Here is a 23,250-nt window from a genome sequence, read left to right as displayed (position 1 = left end):
CTTTTTGGAAGCAGATCTGGGAAGTCTGTATATGTAACAATATGCACAGACAGTTTTAACCAAGTGCTGTCAGCACAGTTTGAACCTTGAACTTTGAACAAGTTCACAAATAGTTATTTCTGTGTGGGATGACCTGCTGTGGTAAGGAATGATCAACTAGAGAGAGGTGGCCAGTAGACTCAGCCTTCCCAAGGGTACTCATTACCAGCCAGTGGTCACATGTGCAGTATGACCTTTGCCTACCCCTCCCTGCTTAAGTCATGATCTCTGTCTGCGATCCAAGCTGGCCTTGCTGTGCTCCTATCACCTCAGCCTCCCATGTGCTGCTATCACAGGTGTGTGGTTCACCCCCAATGGCTCTTTACCGGTTTAGACAAATGCATCGCATGCCCTAGTGCTTCTGGAACCATCCTGATATTTAACAAGGGAGGTTTTAGTTATAGTGTTGAAAAACTTACATCCTGAAAGTATTTTGACAAGTCAATTAGACTTATCTATTATCTTCTTCCTGAGAAAGGAAACAAACATGTTTGGAGGGTCATTTGAGAAGCGGTACAGACAAGCTTTTACACATTGATTATGGTGGTTAATCCTACTTTCTTTCCATCAGGTTATCAGCAAATGGAACATTTTATTCTGGTTTATCCCTATCTGCCCAGACTGTTCTCCACCCACACAGGTGCTGTTGTGATGACGTCAGTTTTACTCATCCTCCGGTCTGTACTCTGTGCAGGGAATGAGCTAGCTGTTCATTCACGGCAGGGATGAGTGGGAATGGACTAGGGTTTTTCCATTGCGTTTTAAGAACTGTGTTTTAATTCACTACATTGACCTGTAGCTTTATTCTGGAAAACTATCCAGTTCATCTACGATGTCCACAGGCAGCCATGATTTGTAAAGGACAGTATTAGAAGCATGACTGCCAAGAGTTAATCAACCAGGATTTAGAACCCACTTTTATAGACTCTAAAAGATCATTTAGCCCAAACTCCAAAGAATGTTTTCTAGAGAACTTTTCTGTCTCTGTGGGAATTAATCACTTCCCAGCATTCCCTCTGCCTTCCAATTGCTGTAACTGAAAGGAAGTTTGTTCTTCAGCTGTGCTAACTGCTGCCTCTGAAGTTCCTAGTTACCAGCTCTAGCTTTGTCCTCTGGGGCTCTGTGGGATGAATCAAATCCTTTGCCTCAAAACAACCTTCAAAAGCAGGACGAACTTTCGATGTTTAGAAACCTGATAGTGTTACCTAAACTTCTCATTTAAAATAGATGTACAAAGTCACACCACACACACACACACACACACACACACACACACACACACACACACACACACCCCTAACAGAAAACAAAGAAAAAAAAAACCTATGCCAGTAAGCAGACTAGCAAAGACTCAAATCATATTCATAGATGGTGGTCTACCCATGTGTCTCTTCCACATACATTTTAATGATGGCAAATTTCAATTTTATCTAGAGTTCTAGAGTTTTAAAGAAATTATCTCCCCCTTTCTTGTGTGTACAGGTGTGTCTACAAGGTCAACGGTAGGGAATTGTATTCTCTGGAGTTGGAGTTTCAGTCGATTGAGAGCCATCTAGCACTTAGGTGTTAGAACCTGAACTTGACCTCTGTAGCAATCCCTGCAGCTCTGTGTCGGAATTTTTATTTTTTAAACCATGCTTTATATAGGAAGAGACAGAATGAGAAAGAGAATGGGATAGAGGAATAAGAGGAAGAAAGGGAGGAAGGAGAGAGAGAGAGAGAGAGAGAGAGAGAGAGAGAGAGAGAATCCAGACCTCACAGGAGGGAAGCCTAATGTCATCTGGGTTTCCAGATAAATGGGAACAATGATCTTCCTTGATCCTTAGGGTGGCTGCTAAGGTTGCTTTTTGTTTTTATTTTGTTTTTATGTATGAGTGACTAATAAAACAATGTTGTCCCCATACCTGGTATATACTGGATGAATGTCAATTCAACTTTTGTTCTCACACGTGCTAAACAAACATCTCTTGGTATAAACAAAGGAAGCAAATGTTTAGAGTCAGTGACTCCTATTCTTTAAAAAATTTTTAATTTATTATTTGATAATTTCATACATGTATATTTTGATCATATTTATCTCCAACTCCCCTCTCCCATCTTCCTTGGACATCCCTAACACCTCCACCTTTATGACTTCTCTGCTTTTTTTTTCCCCCACTGTATCCAAGCAATGCTATGTACTGAAATATCGTCTGGTCTTATGGACTTGATCTTGTGTAGTTACCCGTAGTGTCAAGCCCATGAGTTCTGGCCATGTTGCCACGTTATGTCCAGAAGACAGTATTTTATAGCTTTCTTTCCCAGACTCTTGCTCTTAAGCCTTGGGGGTAGGGTTGACATGGAGGTCTCATTTAGGGATGAACTCTCAGGAGGGACACTTATTCTCAGAACTTCAATCAGTTATGATTCTGTAGGTCAAAGGTTTATTTGGGTGAGGGACAGTGGTTGGTAGGGTGACAGGGTAGAGGAAGGGTTGAGATGGGCTAACCAAAATTAAGGATGCATTTAAAAGCTGTAAGGAAACCCATATTTTGTAAGCTAATTTAAAAATAAAATTTAAAGAAAAGAGGGTTTGATCCCAGATCTCTCCCCAATTTTCTAAAGCCAGCTAGCGGGTTTAATTCAGTTTTGTTCTTAGCCTCTTAGATGCATTTATCTTTCCATTATGTATTTTGTATTTGTTTTGTTAAGATCATTACCAAAGGAGAGCAGAGTCTTCCAAGAGAGTTATCTCAAGTGGCTAGAAATTGAGAGTTTTAAAAGACGTGCCAAGATTCAGAGGGGTTCTTAGCAAATCTATTCATATGGGCATTCCAACCAGTGGAATCATAGTCACTATATGGAGTAATCACTAGATGTCACAATACTTAAAGAACTCGTTTTTGGGGAACAGCTATCTGCAGAAAGGTTTTCAATCATCAGGCTTTGTCATTAAGACAACTTACATCGTACCTGACTTGCACTTGAAAATTTCTGCCCAAGACATTCTTAAACAAGTCTTTGACTTCTGAGGGTTTTCAGGGACCACTTTTGGACACCGACAATAAGGTATTTTGTGTTAACAATTTAAGCATGTATTTCTAAGACGACTTATGTCTCTTATGATGTGTATCTTATGAATGTCAGCGAATGGGCCATTACTGCATTTTCCATCATGAGAATAGTTTTGCTGGCCAGGAGAGAGGAGGTGTTTTGGACACCTGCTGTTATGGCAAATGTATGTTAAAACAGAATCCTAACAGGTTATGTTAATCCTGAGGGAAATTCTCAAGAGAAAAGCCAGTTCCACAATTTTGAGCCAAAGTCGAAGCAAGCATTAATTAAATACTGACCAGGATGGACTCTAGTCAGGTCAACTTCCTGGAGTCCCAGTGAATGGCCAAGAGTCACCTGTAGGGGCTGTTGAAGGGCAAATCCACAGGGCCATCATATTTCCCATGTAGCTTTGTTATTTTCCAAGAACTACAGTCCCTCCCACACTCCAGGAAGTTAGCTGGTCCTTGAGGAGGTGGGGCTTACAGGTTGACTTTGTCTCCTGTGGTTATACTAAAACATTTTCTGTGATTTCTTGTAGCTAATGTTTTGCCAAAGGACAGCAGATTGTGGTGAAGCAGAAACTGTTGGATTAACTAACTTAGTCAGAGAGAACAACGAAAATTTTCTAGGCCTGTACTTTCCCCCTACATTAAATTGATAATGCCACAGTGTTTTTAAATACATGTCTATGTGAATACCACAGAAATCAAAATCAGGACTCCTAATTTTCCCAGTGTAATAATTTAATCTTGTAAAGCGTTGGGGATCAAATCCAGGGCCTGTGCACAGTTGGCAAGTGCCCTTCCATTTAACTGCTGCCTCAGCCCTAAGTACATGAAATGGAACGAAGCATATAAAACCCAGGGAAGATTCTCATCTGTTTATATTTCTCACAGCATGTTTAACATGTCTCATATTTCTTCAGCTTCAACTTCATTTGGTGGGGAACCAATAGAAAAACTGGAAGCTATTTATCCCCAGTTATTGCTCTGTGTATCCAGTGGTATATTGAAGCACACTGTTCTGGTTTGTGAGAGCCTATTTTGAATTCTCAGTAAAATGACCTTGCACTGGGAGTTACAAGTTGGCCAGGGGTGGAAGCGTTTACACACTACAAACAGGCAATGTTACACATTACGGGTGATTGTTAAACACATACACACACACATCGATGTATATGGACATGTACTGACTCTCCAGTGTCTTCTGTGAAGACACCAAATGACTTCATTAGAGACGACCAAGATCATTTCAGACAATATTTGAAACTGTGAGCTTATTTTATGTGCTTTTGAAGAGGAGATCTTCATTGTTGGGGTCAGGCCCTTTTGTTCACTGAGGATCTAACTAGAAGCTTTCTAGAAGTCATATGTAAAAGAATTATAAAGTAGTGCCAATAGCTAATACATAACTAGCATTTTCAAAAATAGGGCTGGAGAGATGGCTCAACGGTTAGTAGGGAATACCATGTTTTTAGAGTACCTGGTTCATTTCTCTGCACCCATGGTGGGCAGCTAAGAACCACCTGTAACTTCAGTTTTAGGGGATCCAGTGTCTTCTGGACTTCAAGGGCAGTTGTATTTATACATGCATACCCATCCCTACAGCCTCCAAAGCCCGCATGCACACAGAATTGAAAATATCAACTAAAGCTTTAAAGAAACAATCTATATCTGATAAAAATAGCTGTGTAATGTGCTCGATTTTCAGTGGCCATTAAAAAAATCAGACTAAGTAAGACTGCACTTTAAGATGTTAATTGGGTTGATTTTTAAATATGGTTTTAAAGGCAGTAAAAAACAATTTCTTTTTTTGCAATGTGTGTGGTGTGTGTGTGTGTATTTATAGCTTCTTTTCCTTCCTTATTTTTCCATCATTTATTGTGTAGAAGACAGATCAATTCTTATGAGTAAACTCACTTCTTCCATTGCTTACCTGACCTTTGGCATTTTGAATTTCCTTCAGAAATATACCCAGTATTAAACAAACAAACAAAAAAGCCTGCTGACATTGTGCTAAAGCAGGAGCCAATTAATGATGTCCTTATTGATGTTTCAGTAACTAACCAGCAGGGTTTTGCTCCTGCAAAGATAATTCATAGCTGTAAGAGTGCTGATGGTTAAATGAATGGAAGCAATTTGCAGCACTAATGGGGCTTATGCCATCCTTACCACGGGGAGAGGAGGGGAGGAGAGGGGGAAGAGGGCCCATTGATGAAAGGGCCCATCTGTTCCAGTGTTCCACTACCTGCAAACAGTTTGTGAGTCAGATCAGATTAACGACTGGGATGCTGTTATGGCCTTTGTCCATTTCTCAAAGTCATTGCTCCATTGTAGTGTCCTTGAGAAATGGCATTTTGTTTATGGACAGTTTTTTTTTTTTTAAAGTATTTTATTCTCTCTCTCTCTCTCTCTCTCTCTCTCTCTCTCTCTCTCTCTCTCTCTCTGTGTGTGTGTGTGTGTGTGTGTGTGTGTGTGTGTCTGTGCCTGTGTCTGTTTGCCATGTACTTATAGGTGTCCATAGAGGTCAGAGGTATCCAATTCTTTGGAGCTGGATGTACAGGCAGTTTGTGGGTGCTGGGAACTGAGGAGCAGTATGTGCTCTGAACCATGGAGCCAGCTCTCTACTCCCCTCAAAAATATTGTGAAAATTAACTCATACTGAACATGTTTTTCTGGTTGTCATCCCATAAGGAGCATACCATAACCCATTATTTACATGGTATTTGCTCTGTGTTAAACACTACCTGTAGTCCAGATGATGTCACGTACAGAGGAGAAGGGGGAGTGGTCACATATAAACAATACCAATTATTACATGAGGGCCTTGAGCTGCCTCGGGGCATTTTGATATCTTTGGAGTGTTCTAGAGCCAGTTTCCCTGTGTGACTGGGCAGTGAGTGTACCTCTTGTGTGAACAGGGATTCATTTGTAATAAAATGTTGGTAGATGGATAGATTCTTCTTGGTGTCTGCTTCATCTATTTTCAGGCCAAATCACTGGAGGGTTCCGTTACTATTACTCAAGCTTGTTCCTCTCTTTATGTTCTTTTTTGTTTCTAAGCACACATGACGCTCTGGTAGCTGGTATGGAGTCTCACAATTCATCTCTCACTTTCACATTCAGTATCTGTCTTAGGGTTTTACTGCTGTGAACAGATACCATGACCAATGCAAGTCTTACAAATAACAACATTTCACTGGGGCTGGCTTACAGGCTCAGAGGTTCAGTCCATTATCATCAAGGCAGGAGCATGGCAGCATCCAGGCAGGCATGGTGCAGGAGGAGCTGAGAGTTTTACATCTTCATCTGAAGGCTGCTATCAAAATACTAGCTTCCAGGCAGCTAGGATGAGGGTCTTAAAGCCCACCCCCACAGGAACATGCCTACTCCAACAGGGCCACATCTTCTAACAGTGCCACTCCCTGGGTCGAGCATATACAAACCATCACAGTATCTCATTTCTCAACAGTAATTTTCTCTGTGCTGTGGTTCTTCAAGCTCTCTACCCACTGTAGTATGCAATGGTTAGTTAGCCTGTCTGGTGTGTCTATGAGGAAAAGGGCTAAAATGGCCTTTCTTTCTTTCTTTCTTTCTTTCTTTCTTTCTTTCTTTCTTTCTTTCTTTCTTTCTTTCTTCTTCTCCTTCTTCTCCTCCTCCTCCTCCTTCTTCTTCTCTCTTTCCTTTTTTCCTTCCTTCCTTCCTTCCTTCCTTCCTTCCTTCCTTCCTTCCTTCCTTCCTTCTCTCTATTTTTCTTCTTCTCTCTCTCTTATAGGAAATATAGCAGATATACTGTTTTTACATTTGTCTTTACAGTTGGCTGTTTCTTTAAAACATTTTTAGATGAAATTTTATTTATCAGAATATGTGTATTGAGGATCAAACTTGGATGCTGAGGCTCGACAGCAGGCACATTTACCAGATGAGACATCTGGCTGGCCCTGTGTGAATATTTCTTTTAGACTATTGGGCTTCTGAATCTGTGCTTTCAAGCCTCCCGGATCATTTTACAGTATAAATGTTTCCTACATTCGAGAGCATTGCTAGCTTACCCACTGCTTCAAACTTTCTATACATTAAGCCTGGTGGCTGTATTTCTCAGGAGTAAAATATTAACATTTTACTTTTGTGGCAAGAAATATTTCTTTAAATCGTGTTTTCTGATATATTTATGTCAAGTCATACTAATACATAGATTTAGCAAATTAAGAGCAATAAGGATAGGCTTAAAAATCTTTTGGTGCTCTAGGTTGGGGTTTTGAAGTCATTTCTGCCTTTTGTGACTCTTGCCAGGTTTGGTAATAGCTACCTGTTACAAACCAAGTACTGAGGAGGCTGAGAAGCATTCGGAGTGTTGGCCAGTCTGGGTTACTTAGCAAGACTTAAAGAAAATAAAAATGAAAAGAAAACTTTGTGGATTTTATTTTTAAAACAGAGATTGTTTTTTACCTTGTTATCTTAGTCAGGGTTTCTACTGCTTTGAAAAAAAACAAAAACAAAAACAAAAACCTAAAACACCATGACCGAAAAGCAAGTTGATGGAGGGAAGGGTTTCTCTTTACTGCCAGACCACAACCCATCATTGGAGGAAGTCAGAATAGGAACTCAAGCAAAGGTGGAACCTGGAGGCAGAAATTGGTGCAGAGGTCATGGAGGGGTGCTGCTTACTGGCCTGCTTGCTCATGGTTTGCTCAACCTGCTTTCTTATAGAACCCAGAAATACCAGCTCAGGGATGGCACCACCAACAATAGTCTGGATCCTCACCCACTGCTCACTAATCGAGAAGATGCCTTATAGCTGGATCTCATGGGGACATTTCCTCAACTGAGGCTCCTTCCTTTGCTGGCTCTATCTAGCTCGTGTCAAGCTGACACACAAAAGTACACTTGTGTTACTTGTATTAATGAGAATATCAGTCTTAGCAGGTATCTTCGTTATTCTATGCTACAGATGACAAAAAAAAAAACCTTGATATTTTATAGAGAAGTTCTAGAGGACCATATTAAATAGGGTTCTCTATATATGCTGACTGTCTTTTAATAACCTCTCAATTGAGAACTATCGCCTTGTGAAAAAACCTTCAATACTGATAGCTTAAAAAGAACTCTGTGGTAATTGATGGGGTACAGAAGACAAGCTTTCTGAGCACCCCCTGTGAAATCTACCTGCTCCTGTGTTAATCTTCAGTTGCCAGCCCTGGAACTTGGCATTTATTGCCTAAAGATGAAATGAGTTTGAGAGTGAGCGAGGAAATTGTGCTTCGGAGAGTTGCGTTTCACGATGCCCTTTGCTTTCCAGTTGCTAGGAGAGCGATAAGGGAGCCCATGTGGCTGCGTGTGCATCATCAATTCCATCCACAAGGAGTGACGCACCTGGCAGCTTCAGCCCTGGAGAACCTGGTGCTTGTCCTTTCCTGAACACACTGTAAACAGGAAGACAAATGCCACCACCTGTCCCTGTGCTTCCCTCAGCCCCCTGAAGACACGCTGGCACTGTGAGGACCATTTATTCCCACTCGGGAAGTCTTCAATTGAGACTCAGTTTTGAGATTAAGGTTTCTGAAAGCAGTTTCTTCAGAATCTGTTGCTCAGCCTCTACAACAAAAGTAACAATTAGAGAACTCTTGCCTGGTTTTGTGGTGACCATGGAGATTAATCTCCTTCTTGGGAAATCAGCTGTTCTCAACCCTGCTGCCTCCACTCCCAAAGAGGAATTTCTACTAGGAAGGGAAGCCATGGAGGCTTCTAAATATTCCCATGGGATACAGAGTTTCTTTATGATACTTCAAGTTCCCTTCAGGTTTTCACTTACTCCCTTTCACTGTGTTGGGAGATGGGATTTGGATATCTAACCACTTACTCAAGATTTCCCTGGATTACTATTTATTAGGAACTTTTCATATTGCAGATTCCTTGCACAGTATGGCTGACAGGCTAACAGGCTGAAGTAGACACCATTTCATCTCTAATAGAACTTGCAGGCTTAGTGTGAAAGGGGAGCAGAGAGTTGCTCTCTGACATCCACGTATCTTCCGTGTCCCTCGCACATCACACACACAGGCATATGCACAACAATAATAACGAAAAGTTATTTCTTAACAAAAGGTTCACTCTGGCTTCAGGCAGGATCTGGCTCGGGGGGTAGGGGGGAGGCCTATGAGGACCGGGAGATAATGTGGTTTAGAATCTTGAAGCAGGGTCACGGTGTGGCCAACATTTCCCCCGAGTCGTTGCTTCATCCCTGACAGTGTTCAAGCACACAGCTGTGTCCTCAAACCCCATGTTCCTAGAGTTTAGGAATTTTTAATTTGCTATTTTATTTGCTTGAGTTCCCTGTAGTCTCTTCTGCTAGGGGATTTATATGCGATCCAACAAATATTATATTTAATTGTCATGACTCCATCTCCTACGTCATGTCAGCCTGCTGAAAAGAATTGAGCATTTCGTATTCTTGAACTAGCATTATGTAACGGCTCAATTTCTCTCTGAGGTCAGGGATAACTTTCTTTATTTTGTGCTGGCACAATTGCCTTGATTTTATATTTCGATATATTTGTATGTTCATTATAGTGATATATGTTGTCTCATGTTTACCCAAAGAATTTTTTTAATATACTCATAAGTAAAATAAACATTTTTTGGGGAGAGTCGCTATGAAAGGAATTTCCTGCATAGGCAAAACCCAGAAACAATAGTGAAATATTTTTGACCAAGATATCAAGAGTCACAATCAAGCGTGGCATAGGGAATGGTGACACCCATAGTAGAAACAAAAAGAATGCAACCCCAAAGCATTTGTGTTCAAATGCAAAAGAAACTGCCTGACTGAAGCAGACAGGGCCAATTTGGCTAAGTGACCATCTTTCCTATTATGCTGGGTAATAAAATTTTTTTATAAAGAATAAATTAGGTTATATCTGACAAAGAATCTCACAGTGACAAGATAATGTAACAGCAATCATAAAACTGGTAGTGTTTACCTTTTAAAATGGAAACTCAAAGAATTAAAACAATTCAGTTTAGTCATTCTCTCTTCAAGACATGGGGCAAGCTCCCACTTTCCAGTGACTGGAAGCTTCAGACTGTGCTGGAGGTGGGGAACCACAGTGCCCACCCAATCAGTTTTCTCAAACAACATGAGATGGCTTCTCACCTTTATTTGCTTGCACTGTTGTCTCCCCTTTCTTCTTTCTCTATCCCCTCTGACTCCTCCTCTCTACCCATTCTCTTATCTCTCTTCATCCTCTCCCTCTATATTCTTGTCTGTGTTTATCATCTCTCCCCCATTCTCTGTCTTCTTCATACCCTCTAATCTGCATTCTCCCAGCTCCTTCTTTCACCTTGATTTCTCCTCTCCTCTCTTCCTTTCTCATCTCTCTCCATTCTCTTACCTATGACAAGGCTCCATGATTCACTGAAGAATGATACCCTGGACTCACACAGTATGTAAACACAAAGAGTTTATTCTGCAGAGGTCCAGCATCCAAAATAAAGAGAGACTACCAAGTGAGCTTGCAGGCCTGATCTAAAGCACTTTAGGGAACTTTGGGATAGGTGGCCTCTATGTGAATCTGTTGGGTTCATCTCTATGGACATTCCATTACCAGGGTGTAGGGGCTGGAAACTTGCTGGGAGGTCTGGGGACTGTTACTGAGGAAGTAGCCGAGGAAGTCTGGAAACTGCTGCTGACCCATTGTCCTTGCTACAGGCCAGGTGGTTGGGACATTCCATTACCTGGGCCTGAAGGCAGGAACCTGGGGTTTTTTCTATTAGTCAATGACTTACCTGGACTTGCCCAGTTTTTAGGCCTAGTCTCCTTAACTGCCAATTTGAAGTCTGCCACGGAATCAGCCTAGCTTTCTCATTGTATTCTTTTTCTCCTCCTCTATGCAACGGTTTCTCCTCTGTCCCAACCAGATGTTCCACACAGTAAGAGAAGGTGTCCGGTGCAGATGTTCCATACAGTAAGGGACAGAGTTAAGGACACTTTTTCACAGAAAGAAAACCAGGTGTGATGTGAGACCAGAAGTGAAGGGAACATCTTTCACCCTTCTCCCCTCCCATGCCCCTTGACCAGTCCCTTGCAGGTAGTTTAGTTAGAGGCTCTTCCTTAAAGGAAAACAAACTGAGTTGGATATAAATAACACCGACCGGCTTCCCACCTTAATCCTCAGATTAAGATTAACATAAACTCAGGAGGAGATGTACCGAACAAGGACACCCAAAAGCAGGCTTGCCTGGTGAGCAGCCAGTACAATCAGAGGCTCTCAAATCTCAGGCAGAGGATATTTCAGAGAGAAAGAGAGAGAGAAAGAGAGAGAGAGAGAGAGAGAGAGAGAGAGAGAGAGAGAGAGAGAGAGAGAGAGAGAGAGGAAGGACTATGCTTTATCTTTTAATACTCAGAAAAGAAGTCTCATGATTTTATAAGTGGGAGCATCCTTTCCGCTGAAGAAACTGAGGTAGATGATGCAGAAAAAGAACAGAAGGGCAGGACTTGGGAAGACCAATTGTTTGCTACATTCTTCTGGATCATCAGGACTCCTCCCAGAACGCAATAGAGAGTGGAAGATATGGGCAACTGCATTCCATTTCAGTCTTTCAGCAACACTTTCTCTCCCTGGGCTGCATTTGTGCCATCTTGATAACAGAAACAGTCTTTCTATTACTGAGGATAAATTGGGTTGTATCTGACAAAGAATCTCACAGTGACAAGATAATGTAGCGGTAACCATAATACTGTTAGGAATAATGACAGCAAACTCAGGACAGTGGCTATTTCCAGGTACAGTTATTTGCAGCCATTATTTCTTATCTTCTCCACAAGGTGCAACCTATTGTTTTCTCTATTTTTAAGATGGGAAGCAGAGAAAATGAGATCTGAAATGATTTACAGAAGGTCAGCCAGTGAGAGCTGGTACAGGGTTTGATCCCACACAGCTTGTCTCCTTTTAATCTTTATGGCTCAGGGGGAAAAGAGAGGATAGACTTTTAACTAGTGCAGAAGGCCGGGATTTGTGTTCTGGTCGCATGGGCTGTTCAGTCAAGGTCAGATGTCTTAAGCAGTGTGGATTTCAGTTCATCCATCTATAAAATAGAGATGGATGGGTATCCATTTACCCTTAAAAATGTTTGCTGAGGATTATTTAAGAAAACAAAGTATGGGATGTAACCTACAAAGGCATACAGTGTCTTATCAGTATTAGGGTGTGAGCCTGGTTGGGCTGCCATAACAAAGACTGTACTCTATGTGAAAAAATGGTATCAGCTCAGGACCCCCAAGGCCAAGTTCTCAGCACAGAGCAGATTTATTTGCCTCAAGGGGACAAAGGGAAGGGAATAAGAGACAAAGACAGGAGATAGAGGATGAAGAAGGAGAAGGGATGAAGAAGGGGAGACGAAGGAGGAATATTTATCTGAAGTAGGACAAAGGACTGCCTCTGGGTAGAGAGGAGACAGATGTGGCACATAGAAAAATGGGTGTGAGGGTAGGGTGTTTAATTTTAATTGGGCATGTTAATTAGGTGGACCAAAGGGATCTTTTGATTGCTGGTCTTCAATACTTTGATAACTGAACCACGGCAGTCAGCTTCAGGAGGAGGAATTGGCAAATAAGGGGATAGACCTTGGTGGCTACCCTTAAGAATGTAATCTAACAGATTTTAGCAAGGCAGAGGGGATGGGGGAGAAGGGCAAGACCCGCCAGGGTCATGTTTGTGAGCTGCTAGAGTCCCTTCACTCTGGGTGACGTAGGCGATAGAGGTCATTCCCTCCATGAGTTTTGGAGAAACTTAAGATGGAGGTGGAAGAGATGTGGTTTGCGATCAACTCTCTCTTCCTGGCACCCAGGTAGACACCTCCTTAATGTGTCAGTTTTCACAGGGTCTTTCCTCAGCGAGGAGAGAGAATTCACTATCTTATCTTCCTGTTCGGATAACGGGTCTTATTCAGCAAGAATCTTGGGACTTAAGTGAACCTTAATTACTTTCTTGATGACCCTACTTCCTAATGCAGGAAGGGCCTCAAGCCTTCACACCAGAACTGTGTGTGGACACAATTTTGCAAGAGGTGGTCAGCAGGACAGGAGAGAGGACTGGAAGGAAGGGGCCATTAGAATGTTTGGGATAGCTCTCAGACTTCCCGTTTAGAGGGAAAAGAAGCTGTTGGCTATTCACAATAAATTAATAGATAAGTAAGATTTATATTTGGGTAGTCACCCTAGTTTCTTTTCTGTGGGTTCGATAAAGAGCATGGTCAAAAACAGCCTGGAGAGTGAGGTGTTTTGGCTTATACTTTCTCAGTACTGTCCACCATCTGTGGAAGTCAGGGTAAGAACTCAAGGCAGGGACGTGAAGGCAGGGGCTGAAGCAGAGGCCATGCCCACATGTTGCTTACTGGCTTGCACTCTACAGTTTGCCCAGACTGTTTTCTTGTACCACTGAGGACCAACTTCCCAGGGGGTGGCCTAGCTCCCAGTGAGCTGGGCTCTTTCACGGCAACCTTTCGTGGTGGAAATATCCTACAGATTTGCCTATAGGCCAGTCTTACAGAAGCATTTCTCAATTAAGAGTCCCTCTTCCCAGATATGTCTAGGTTTGTGTCAAGTTAATAAAAGTCAGCATAGCATAAGTGTCCTCTGATTCTTTTTGGTGACATAGAAAGTGCCTCTTACTATGCATTTTTTTTTTTTTTTTTGGTCTTTTAGGTGAGCCTGAATTTAAATACATTGGGAACATGCATGGTAATGAGGCGGTTGGACGGGAGCTGCTCATTTTCTTGGCCCAGTACCTGTGTAACGAGTATCAGAAAGGGAACGAGACAATTGTCAACCTGATCCACAGTACCCGAATTCATATCATGCCCTCCTTGAACCCCGATGGCTTTGAGAAAGCAGCATCTCAGGTAAGTGCCTAGCAGGGTGGGTGAACTGCCTTCCTCGTCTTTCTGATATATTAATATGTGTGTACTCGTCTATCCATGACACCATAGTAATAATGCCTAGGGTTTACCGAGTGTGAGGGACGCATAGTCCAACTTGCTGGTAAGAAAAAACAATTAGAATGTGAAGGATGAGATTTCTTCACCAGAAGCTTGAATGAGAAATTTTGTAGATAAGTTAATACTTTTAACAGTGTTTTACTGAACTGTTGAATAAACGACACTTCTTTATTCATAGTTGTGATTAGGCAAATTTGCCTTTGAAGCAGTGGTTCTCAACCAGTAAGTTGTGATTCCCTTGGGAATGAGCCACCCTTTCATGGGGATTGCCTATGACCCACAACAAAAGTGATTTTTATGGTTGAGGGGCCACCACAAGACTAGGAATGGCCTTAAAGGGTCTCAGCATCAGGAAGGTTGAGAATCACTGTGATGCCCACTGCTATGCCTGCAGCTGGGTGAACTGTCGTCCTAGCGCTCTCTGCTGGACTGAAAGGAAGAATGACTTTCAATTAGATCACTATTTTACCGAGGTTTAATTGCTTTAATCGCTGGTTTTAGGAAAGATCAGTGAAGACACAGTGCCACCACACCCCCTCCACCCCTACACCCCACAAACCAAATCCAAAACCAAAACAAAATCCAAATCTCCATGTTTACAATAAAAATAATTGTATACATTGTAAGTGCCAGGTTAAAAACTAGTGGCTTTCTTTTTGAGACAGGGTTTCACTGTCTCAAAACAGTGCACAGGTGGTAGGACAGGTGGTTTGGAACTTGCTTTGTAGACCAGGCTGGGCTTGAATTCCCAAAGATCCTTCTGCTTCTGCCTCTTGAGTGCTGGCATTAAACACGTGCATGCATGACTGTAACTGGCACTAATGGCTTTTTCAGAGAAATTTCGTGGGCTTACATTTTGATTGGACAAGATTATGAACATTATAGTTGTTGTGTGTTCTGTTTCTGGTGTATAATGTAAAATTCTGAAGCATGGTGTATAACAATTAAACATTATAAACACATATATGATTTCTCAGGCTGATCATTTTATTATAAAGACATTTAGAATATTTTCTTCAGGATTTTGAAACAGAATGCATTATTATTTTTTTTAAAAGAAACCTGTAAAAGGCATTGAAATTATTAACACGTAAGAGACTCATGTCTAATTCATCTTAAGTTCTTAGTATTATTTATTCATTTGTAGATTTAAAAATCAGACTTCTGTGATTTACAGAAGCAATTTTACTTGATTCTAATTGTTGGTGCTGTGATTTTTAAATAGGTCACCTATAATCAATGAGTTTGTATCGACAGTTATTGAAATCTGCTAAACGCCTCTTACATAGAACTATTATTAACTTAAAATGTCATTCATTAAAACTACCTTTTTCAAAATGCTTAGAACAAATATTTCAAATTGGACACCTTCGTAAGTATGCTGATAAAGCGGTGAGCACATAGTATGGGGAGGATATTGTAATAGACGGTCTCAGTAATTAATCTTGGAGGGCAGTGATGAGGATGTTAAATAGGTATCAACTGTACTGATGAGCGATGGTGACTTTTCTGTTGTCTCTCTTAGCCCGGTGAGCTGAAGGACTGGTTCGTGGGCCGCAGCAATGCCCAGGGAATAGATCTGAACCGTAACTTCCCAGACCTGGATAGGATCGTGTATGTTAATGAGAAAGAAGGCGGTCCCAACAATCACCTGCTGAAGAATCTGAAGAAAATTGTGGACCAAAATGTGAAGGTAGCACGTGTGGGGTGTTCCCAGGGTCTGTCCTGTAGCTGGGGAAGTATGTTCCAGAGTCTTCGGTACAGTGAATGACACAGGAGTGGCATAAATCGTTTTGTTGGTTTTTTGTTTTCTGTTTTCAAAACAGGGTTTCTCTCTATAATTTTGACTGTCCTGGAACTCACTCTGTAGTCCAGGCTGGCATCTAACTCAGATATCTGTCTGCCTCTGCACTCCTGAGTGCTGGACACAAATCTTGAGTGGGACTCTTGATTCTCCAGGCTAAGGCTGGAGGGGATCGAGTCTGGGACTTTGCTTGCCTCCGAGGACTAAGGATAAAGTGTGGAAAGGAAGGGGATGGGGAAGCAGAGAACACAGTTGAGAGTCTTGGCTGGAGGAAGCCCTTCCTCGCATCTGACCTCCAAGTTCTGCAGTGTTGTTCTTTGTCCTTTTTCCCTAAACCTTCTCCTGTAAAATTCCACATCAACTACTCTCTTAGACAGCATGACCAAGACAACTCTTATAAAGGACAACATTTAATTGGGACTGGCTTACAGGTTCAGAGATTCAGTCCATTATCATCAAGGTGAGAACATGGCAGCGTCCAGGCATGCATGGTGCAGGAGGAACTGAGAGTTCTACATCTGTATCTGAAGTCTGCTATCAAAATACTGGCTTCCAGGCAGCCAGGGTGAGGGTCTTAAAGCCCACATCCACAGTGACACACCCTCTCTAAGAAGGTTGTACCTACTCCAAGGCCACACCTCCAAATAGTGCCACTTCCTGGGCTAAGCACAGTCGAACTAGCACCCCTACCCTTTCTATTGCTCGTCAAATCTGTTGAGTTTTTGTTGATACCCTGTCTGTCTTGGAGGAGATACAGCCTTCTTCCGGGTTCTACCTTGTGTTTACCTACTGCCTAGGACTCATATCCTTGCCTGGCATGTTCCCATCAGCTGCTGTATAAGATCCCTGAAGTTCCACGTCTCTTATTCCCTCCAGGCCTCCAGGGAACTTCTCTTGTTCTGTTTCCCTTGCCCACTGGGTCCCCTTCTCAGGTAGTACCTAGGACCCCAAGCTCAGCTTATCAAGAAACACGCGTTTGCCCTTAGAACAGCTTTTGTTTCCTTCATTCCTCTCATCAAGGTCTCTCACTTCCTATGTCTGTCAGCAGTTAACCCTTATTTCCCAAGACTTGACCTCCTGATACCATTCATTCCCATCTCAGTTCCTGGCTTAGTTCAGCCCCATTGTCTCCCTTTCCTATTGCGTCTTTACATCTTTATTTTGGTCTTTGGAGATAGGGTCTTGCTACTTAGCCCAGGCTAGCCTTGACTTTGAAATTCTCCTACTTCTTTCCCCCCCAAGTGCTGCTGCATCTGCCCTGTGGTGTCCGTTCCTCCCAGAATGTTCTTAAGTGAGATTTTGGAAAGTAGAATCTCATTATAGCTCTGGGACCCTTTGGATACCCTGTGGATATTGTGGTTGCTGGCTGACTTATTCCTTAACCTGCCTCTGGTGCTCTTCTACTCCAGTCATACCCACAAGTGTACCATCTGCTGATAATAGTGTTCATATTGGCTGCTGCTTTAATTGTCTAGAATATTTGTCCCTTCCACTTTGAGTTACTCCCCCCATGTGACTTTCTGCTCTGAGATAGCCCCTGTTTGACATTCCTGTATTCTGTGAATATGTCTGCAGTGGGGGTGCTGTTCTTAAATAGAGCTGCATATGCCTGATAGCACAGCTATTCATTTATAGGGTTGTTTGCTCTTTGACTTCAGACTTCAGTCCATTGCTTGCGATGATTCATAGCTGAGCCTGACACACGGTCAGCTGAGGGCCTCATGTGAGTAGGTATACACAAGACTTGCCAGCGATTTGCCATATCTGAAAAATGTAGCCAACAAAAACCAACCGCTGGAGTTCAGACAGGCATCCATCTCGTGTAGAGACATTGGGAGGAGACTCCAGGAGGTGGGGAGTTCCAGATTTTTGGTTCAAGGTTCTGTAGTAGGATTCTGCATCTAGGGTACAGGCTGAGCTTACTGGAAGAGCTAGTTTGAGACACGGGCTGTGATGGAGGAGGCTCACAGTATCTGGTATTAAGAGACAAACTTCCCTCCTTCTGAGTCATAGATGTCTTTACAGTTTTCTATCCTGAAAATGACTTTCAGGAGAAGGGTGAGCAGGGAAGTGGTGGGGCTGTGTGGAAGAGAGCAGCACAGTGTAATCAGCTGTAAGGCATAAGGAAACGAGGCCATGGAGGCTGGCTCTGGTGTTTGTCCACATAACTTCTCTAGTGCATGCATTAATATGTCTTTAACTCTGAGAAAAGAGGAAAATAATTCCTGTTGCCCCTCATAGAAAAACTGTGAGAATCTCTTCTTCACAGGAAGACTGATTGGCAACTTGGTGCCCATGAGATTGTTTCCAGTCAATATGGATGTTTCCCTCTCTAGCTAAACCCGACTCATGTGTGCATGATTGCACCATGGTGTCTGTATATATTTGCGTTGGGAAATTTCATTAAGAGATGCCAGTGGAGCCTGGGGAGATGGCTCACTCGTCAAGAGCACTTGCTGCTCTTACGGAAGACCTGAGTTTGGTTACCAGTACCAATGTTGGGAAGATCACAACCGCTGTAACACCAGCGCCATGGGATTTGGTGCCCTCTTCTGGTCTCTAGAGGCACCTGCACTCATATGCACATACCCACAGGTACACATAATTACAAATAAAAACAAATCTTAAAAAAAAGACATGCTTATGTACTTTTAAAATGAGAGCTTTCATTTAAAAAACCCCAAATGCCACTTTTACATTAAACAAAACATAATTCAACTTTAATTCATTACTTGAGATATGAGCAAGATTTCTTTGTTATAGTGAATCTTTCATGGTTTGAAACAGGGGCCCTCATGGACTCATGTATTTGAAACTATTTGGGGATTAGGAGGTATTGAAGGAGGATGTCACTTTCCTGCCCTGCTGATCATGGACTCTAACCCTCTGAAACTGTAAGACTTACGTAAACTATTTCTTCTCTAAGTTGCCTTGGTGCTGCTGTCAAATCACAACAATAAAAAAGTAACTAATAAAAGGTAACTAATAATGCATGTGTGGTTCCCCTCCTTCACTTGTGACATTAAGAATCTAGACTCAGACCAAGTGGTCTCATTAGTGGTCCTATGTAGTCTTCATTTTCAAGTCCTTATTTCTCAACATAGTATTTTTACCTCTCAAAAAGGGCATTGCTTTTTAAGGTTTATTTTGTTTTGTGTGTCAGGAATCATGGTTTAGGATGCAGAGTTCCTTAGATACAGATTCAGGGTTTTTGGGGTATGTGCATGACAGATGGCAGGGAAAAATTTCTATCTCCCTAGGAAGCCCTATAGATGTCTCTGTGTTCTAGAGAGAGACACCGTTAGGTTATCTCAGACACTAGTAATAAAATTCTTTTTTGACTTTCCCAGTTTTATTCCTAAGTCGTTCTCATCTGGCCCCAAGCTTCTCAGCCTGGCTGTCTCCATGGTTGCCTGAGTTCAGCACGTGAGCCTCGGCCTGAATTTCTTGAAGACAGTGGGGCTTAAAATACATCCGATAATTTATTAGTGTTATGCTTCTCTTTACTGGCTAGAGTTGTGAAGGAATCTGAATAAATATAGCTTCAACATACTTTAAATGCCAAAGCTATCTAATTATAGAACATGTCACTGAGTTATACTTAAGAGTCTTTAAAATGGAAAAGTTTAGAAGTTTTAAAAAATTATATTTATTCATTTATTTATGTGTGTGTGTGTGTTGGTGGGTGGTTATAAGTGTGCATGGAGGTCAGAGGGCAGCCGTTGGGAGCCAGTTTTCTTCTGCCTTGTGGGTCCTTCAGATAAACTCAGATTATCAGGCTTAGCAACAAGCCCTTTGGCCCCTGAGCCAGCATACTTACAGGAGTTTTAAAGTTTTAAAGTCATAAATGGTTGTGTGACTTTCCAGGGTCTTGCTCTTAGGGGTTGCCCACAAAATGGATCAGTTAGATAGGTAACTACAGTAACCAGGGACTTCCAGTACTAGTGAGGATGGAAGACTGCTCATAGTCAAAGAGAACCCCTCTTTATTTGGTCCAATGGTGGAATTTACTTGATTGCTTTTGAAAACAGTAACATGCATATTCGTAATACGTACTTATAAAAGAGAGCTAACAGACAAAAGTTGAAAGCTGCATGAGAGTTTGTGTGTCCAGGACTATATCTGTGCTTGTTCCAAAACAGGTTTTTTTTTCTTAAGTTTTAAATATCAAATGAATATATTGTTACAAACGAAGGATAAGTAGGATATAAATAAGTAGACGTGTTTATGGGACAAAATTATGAAGTCATTTACATAGCTTGCATGTCTTTACTCTGTATTCTACATCTAGCATTGATGAGTGGAGGGAATAAAACCAACCAGAGAAATAATAAAAATAGTGCACAGCTCTTTTTATTTTTGATTGACACGTAACTTTACATTTGTGGGATTTGAAATGGTCCATCCATACATATGTGCAGGTGTAAGGATCAATCAGAGTGATTGGCATTTTCCACTCCTTACATGTTCATTATCTCTTTATACTGAGAAACCTTAAACTTTTTTCTAATTCTTTTATTGCTTCTAATTTGTCAAATTTTTGTTTATTTATTTGTGTGTGTGTGTGTGCGTGTGACATGTATGTAGTGTCTACAGAATCCAGAAGAGTGTTAGATTTTCTGAAGCTGGAACTGTAGGTGGTTGTGAGCTGCCCAATGTGATTTGCATATTGCTTTCAAACCGGGGGTGGGGGGTGGGGGGTGGGGGACACATTTCCTCAAAGTAGAACTTTTAAGGAAATTTAAGTGTGACTAAACTATTTTTTCATAACAAATCCTGGCATGTTTAGTACTGTTCCCAAGAATATTTTGTTTGTCTTTTCTGTGATGTCACCAATGACAATTGTCAGCTTCTGATTCTTGTGATCTTTACTCTTTGGGACAGCTTGCCCCCGAGACCAAGGCTGTCATTCACTGGATCATGGACATTCCATTTGTGCTTTCTGCCAATCTGCACGGAGGAGACCTTGTGGCTAACTACCCATATGATGAGACTCGGAGCGGTAGGTAGCTCCCCCACCCTTTTAAGTGGCTTGAGTTTCAAGCCAAGATTGATAGCACGATTTCTTTATTAGTTGCTGCTGTTTGTATTGTTTTGTTTTTTAGAACAAAATCTTACTCTGCAGCCTGAAATGGCCTCGAGCTTGCAATCCCCTTGCTTCAGCCTCCCACATGCTGGGATTGCAATAGGTGTGTGCTTCTGTACCTCACTTATAATGTTCTCTTAGGGAACCGTCGCATACAAACGCGCATTTACAAGCATCTCCAGCTATTTCCTGTGGTACTGGCACAGACAAGCAACTGGCAGAGCAGCTTGTAATGCTTTGTTTTTTAGAGGAAAACAGGAGCTTGGTTAACTCTTGGAGAAGAGAAGAGGAGAAAAATGGAAGGCCGGGAACACTGGTTCTCAATCTGTGGGTCGTGACCCCTTTAGAGGTGGCATATCATCTGTCCTATATATCAGATGGTTACATTATGATTCACACAGGGTTTCTTCTTCCCCCCACTCCTGGTTTTAGAGACAGAGTTTTTCTATGGAGCCTTGGCTATCCTGGAACTCACTGTGTAGACCAGGCTGGCCTCGAATTCAGAGAACCATGTGCCTCTCGAGTGCTGGGATTAAAGGCGTGTGCTACCACCACCACCAGGTTCTACACTATAATTCATAGAAGTAGCAAAATTACAGTTATGAAATAGCAATGAAATAATTTTATGACTGGAGGACCCCGCAGCATAAGGAACTGTATTAAACAATCACAGAACTAGGAAGGTTGAGAACCACTGTAAATTCAGGCCAGTCCTGGTTTCCGGTAAAGTGAGTCACAAACAGATATATTGGAGAGCTTCATGTACAGCGTGGCCTACACATGGAGGCAGCCTGTGACTGTTTCACCCTGGCCGTGGGAATCACACCACATAGCATGCTCTCACTTTCTGCCCTTGGGTCCCCTCCTGCTAGTGTCACGGAGGTGAAGCAGTGCTTTGACTTTTCTCTAACGAGTTTCAGTTACGCTTCAGTCAAAGCAAGCTAAAGAGAGAAATTTCTGCTCGGAATCCCCTCTCGGAGAACCCTGAAGGGCAAGATCTGTGTAAATACAGTTCTAGATACTGAAAACCCAGATTTGAAGAAAGTCGGATTAGACAGCACTGTTAGATACACTTTGAGATCCTGTGGTTTACTGTTAGCTGGGCAACTTGTCAGCCAGGCATTGTTATGACACATAAGTAACAATACAGGGTATCAAAAGAAACATTCTTTCCTGCTATGATACACACAGGGAGAGCTTAGAAACTGCTGAGATTTAGTGTCAGACTGTGTGCCATTAGTTCTTAGTGCTTATAAAATTGCTACTGGTGAACCTTTTAGATTATATACATTTATTTATTTATTTATTTATTATTCATTTATTCTTTTTTTATATTTTGTTTACATTTCAGATGCCATCCCCTTTCCCCATTTCCCCTCCCTAGAAAACCCCTATCCCATGCCCCTTTTTTCTTTTTGCTTTTATACAATTTTTTTAAAAAATGTTAATCAAAGGCTTTATAAGTTTGGTAATGCTCAATCAGAAGTGTAACCCAATATCCAACCTAGATATATAAACTATCTTTGACTGGTGGAGACACGTGAACATCTGCCTCCATGCCCCCCCTCTTTCTCTCTCTCATCACCTAGCTTCTCCTCTCCTTCATCGTCTCCTCTCCTTCTTCTTCTCCTCTCCTTACTCCTTCTTTTCCTCTCAGTACTCCTTCCCCCTTAGCTCCTCCTACATATCACCCTTCCTGTTAAAATAAAACTTTTCTCTCAAAATACAATTAGAGCATAATTACTCCTAATTGTACCAGTGAGGTACAGGATAAGTCCTAATACCCAGTCCATCTATTATTCATTTATTATGATATTTATTTATTTATTTATTTATTTATTTGAGACAAGGGACAAGGTTTCACATAGCCTGTGTTGGCCTAGAATTTGGCCTAAAACTCAGATAGCAAAGAATGACTTTGAACTAGTTCCTTTTTTCCCGATTTCCCAAGTCCCACACACCCCTGTGCCCTACCAATGAACACCTTATTAAAGTAAACAATTTTAATAATGGAAATATTTCTATTTTGCCAAGTCCAGCCCGCTGTGGCCTCACCATCTATTCCTGTGGGGCTTTCGGTTCATAAGTAGAATATGCACTTCATCTAATCTCCCATCCAAGTTCTAACCGGGCCCGGCCGTACTTAGCCTCTGAGACAAGGGCTTTCAGGGCGGTACGGTCCTAGGCCATTCTGCCTAATCTTTACATTTTAGTGTCAGGGATGAAAATTATGCAACCTCAAAACTAAGCCTTTTTGTTTGATACTTTAACTTTCATCTTCCCTGGGAACT

The 23,250-nt window shown here is 41.8% G+C and overlaps 1 protein-coding gene across 1 annotated transcript in view; it reads left to right on the top strand.

Annotated features, from left to right (window-relative positions):
• Cpe (carboxypeptidase E) overlaps positions 1-23,250 on the top strand; it is a 90,890-nt gene that overhangs the window by 51,831 nt on the left and 15,809 nt on the right. The window contains exons 2-4 of the mRNA XM_034520253.2: positions 13,777-13,973; positions 15,595-15,762; positions 20,758-20,875. Of these exons, the coding sequence (XP_034376144.1) occupies positions 13,777-13,973; positions 15,595-15,762; positions 20,758-20,875 (483 nt within the window). The remainder of the gene's footprint in view (positions 1-13,776; positions 13,974-15,594; positions 15,763-20,757; positions 20,876-23,250) is intronic.

This window comes from Arvicanthis niloticus, chromosome 16, assembly GCF_011762505.2.
Source record: "Arvicanthis niloticus isolate mArvNil1 chromosome 16, mArvNil1.pat.X, whole genome shotgun sequence".
Classification (NCBI taxonomy): Eukaryota; Metazoa; Chordata; class Mammalia; order Rodentia; family Muridae; genus Arvicanthis; species Arvicanthis niloticus.
The sequence above is the reverse complement of the archived record's forward strand: the minus strand, read 5'-3'. Positions and strand labels throughout refer to the sequence as shown.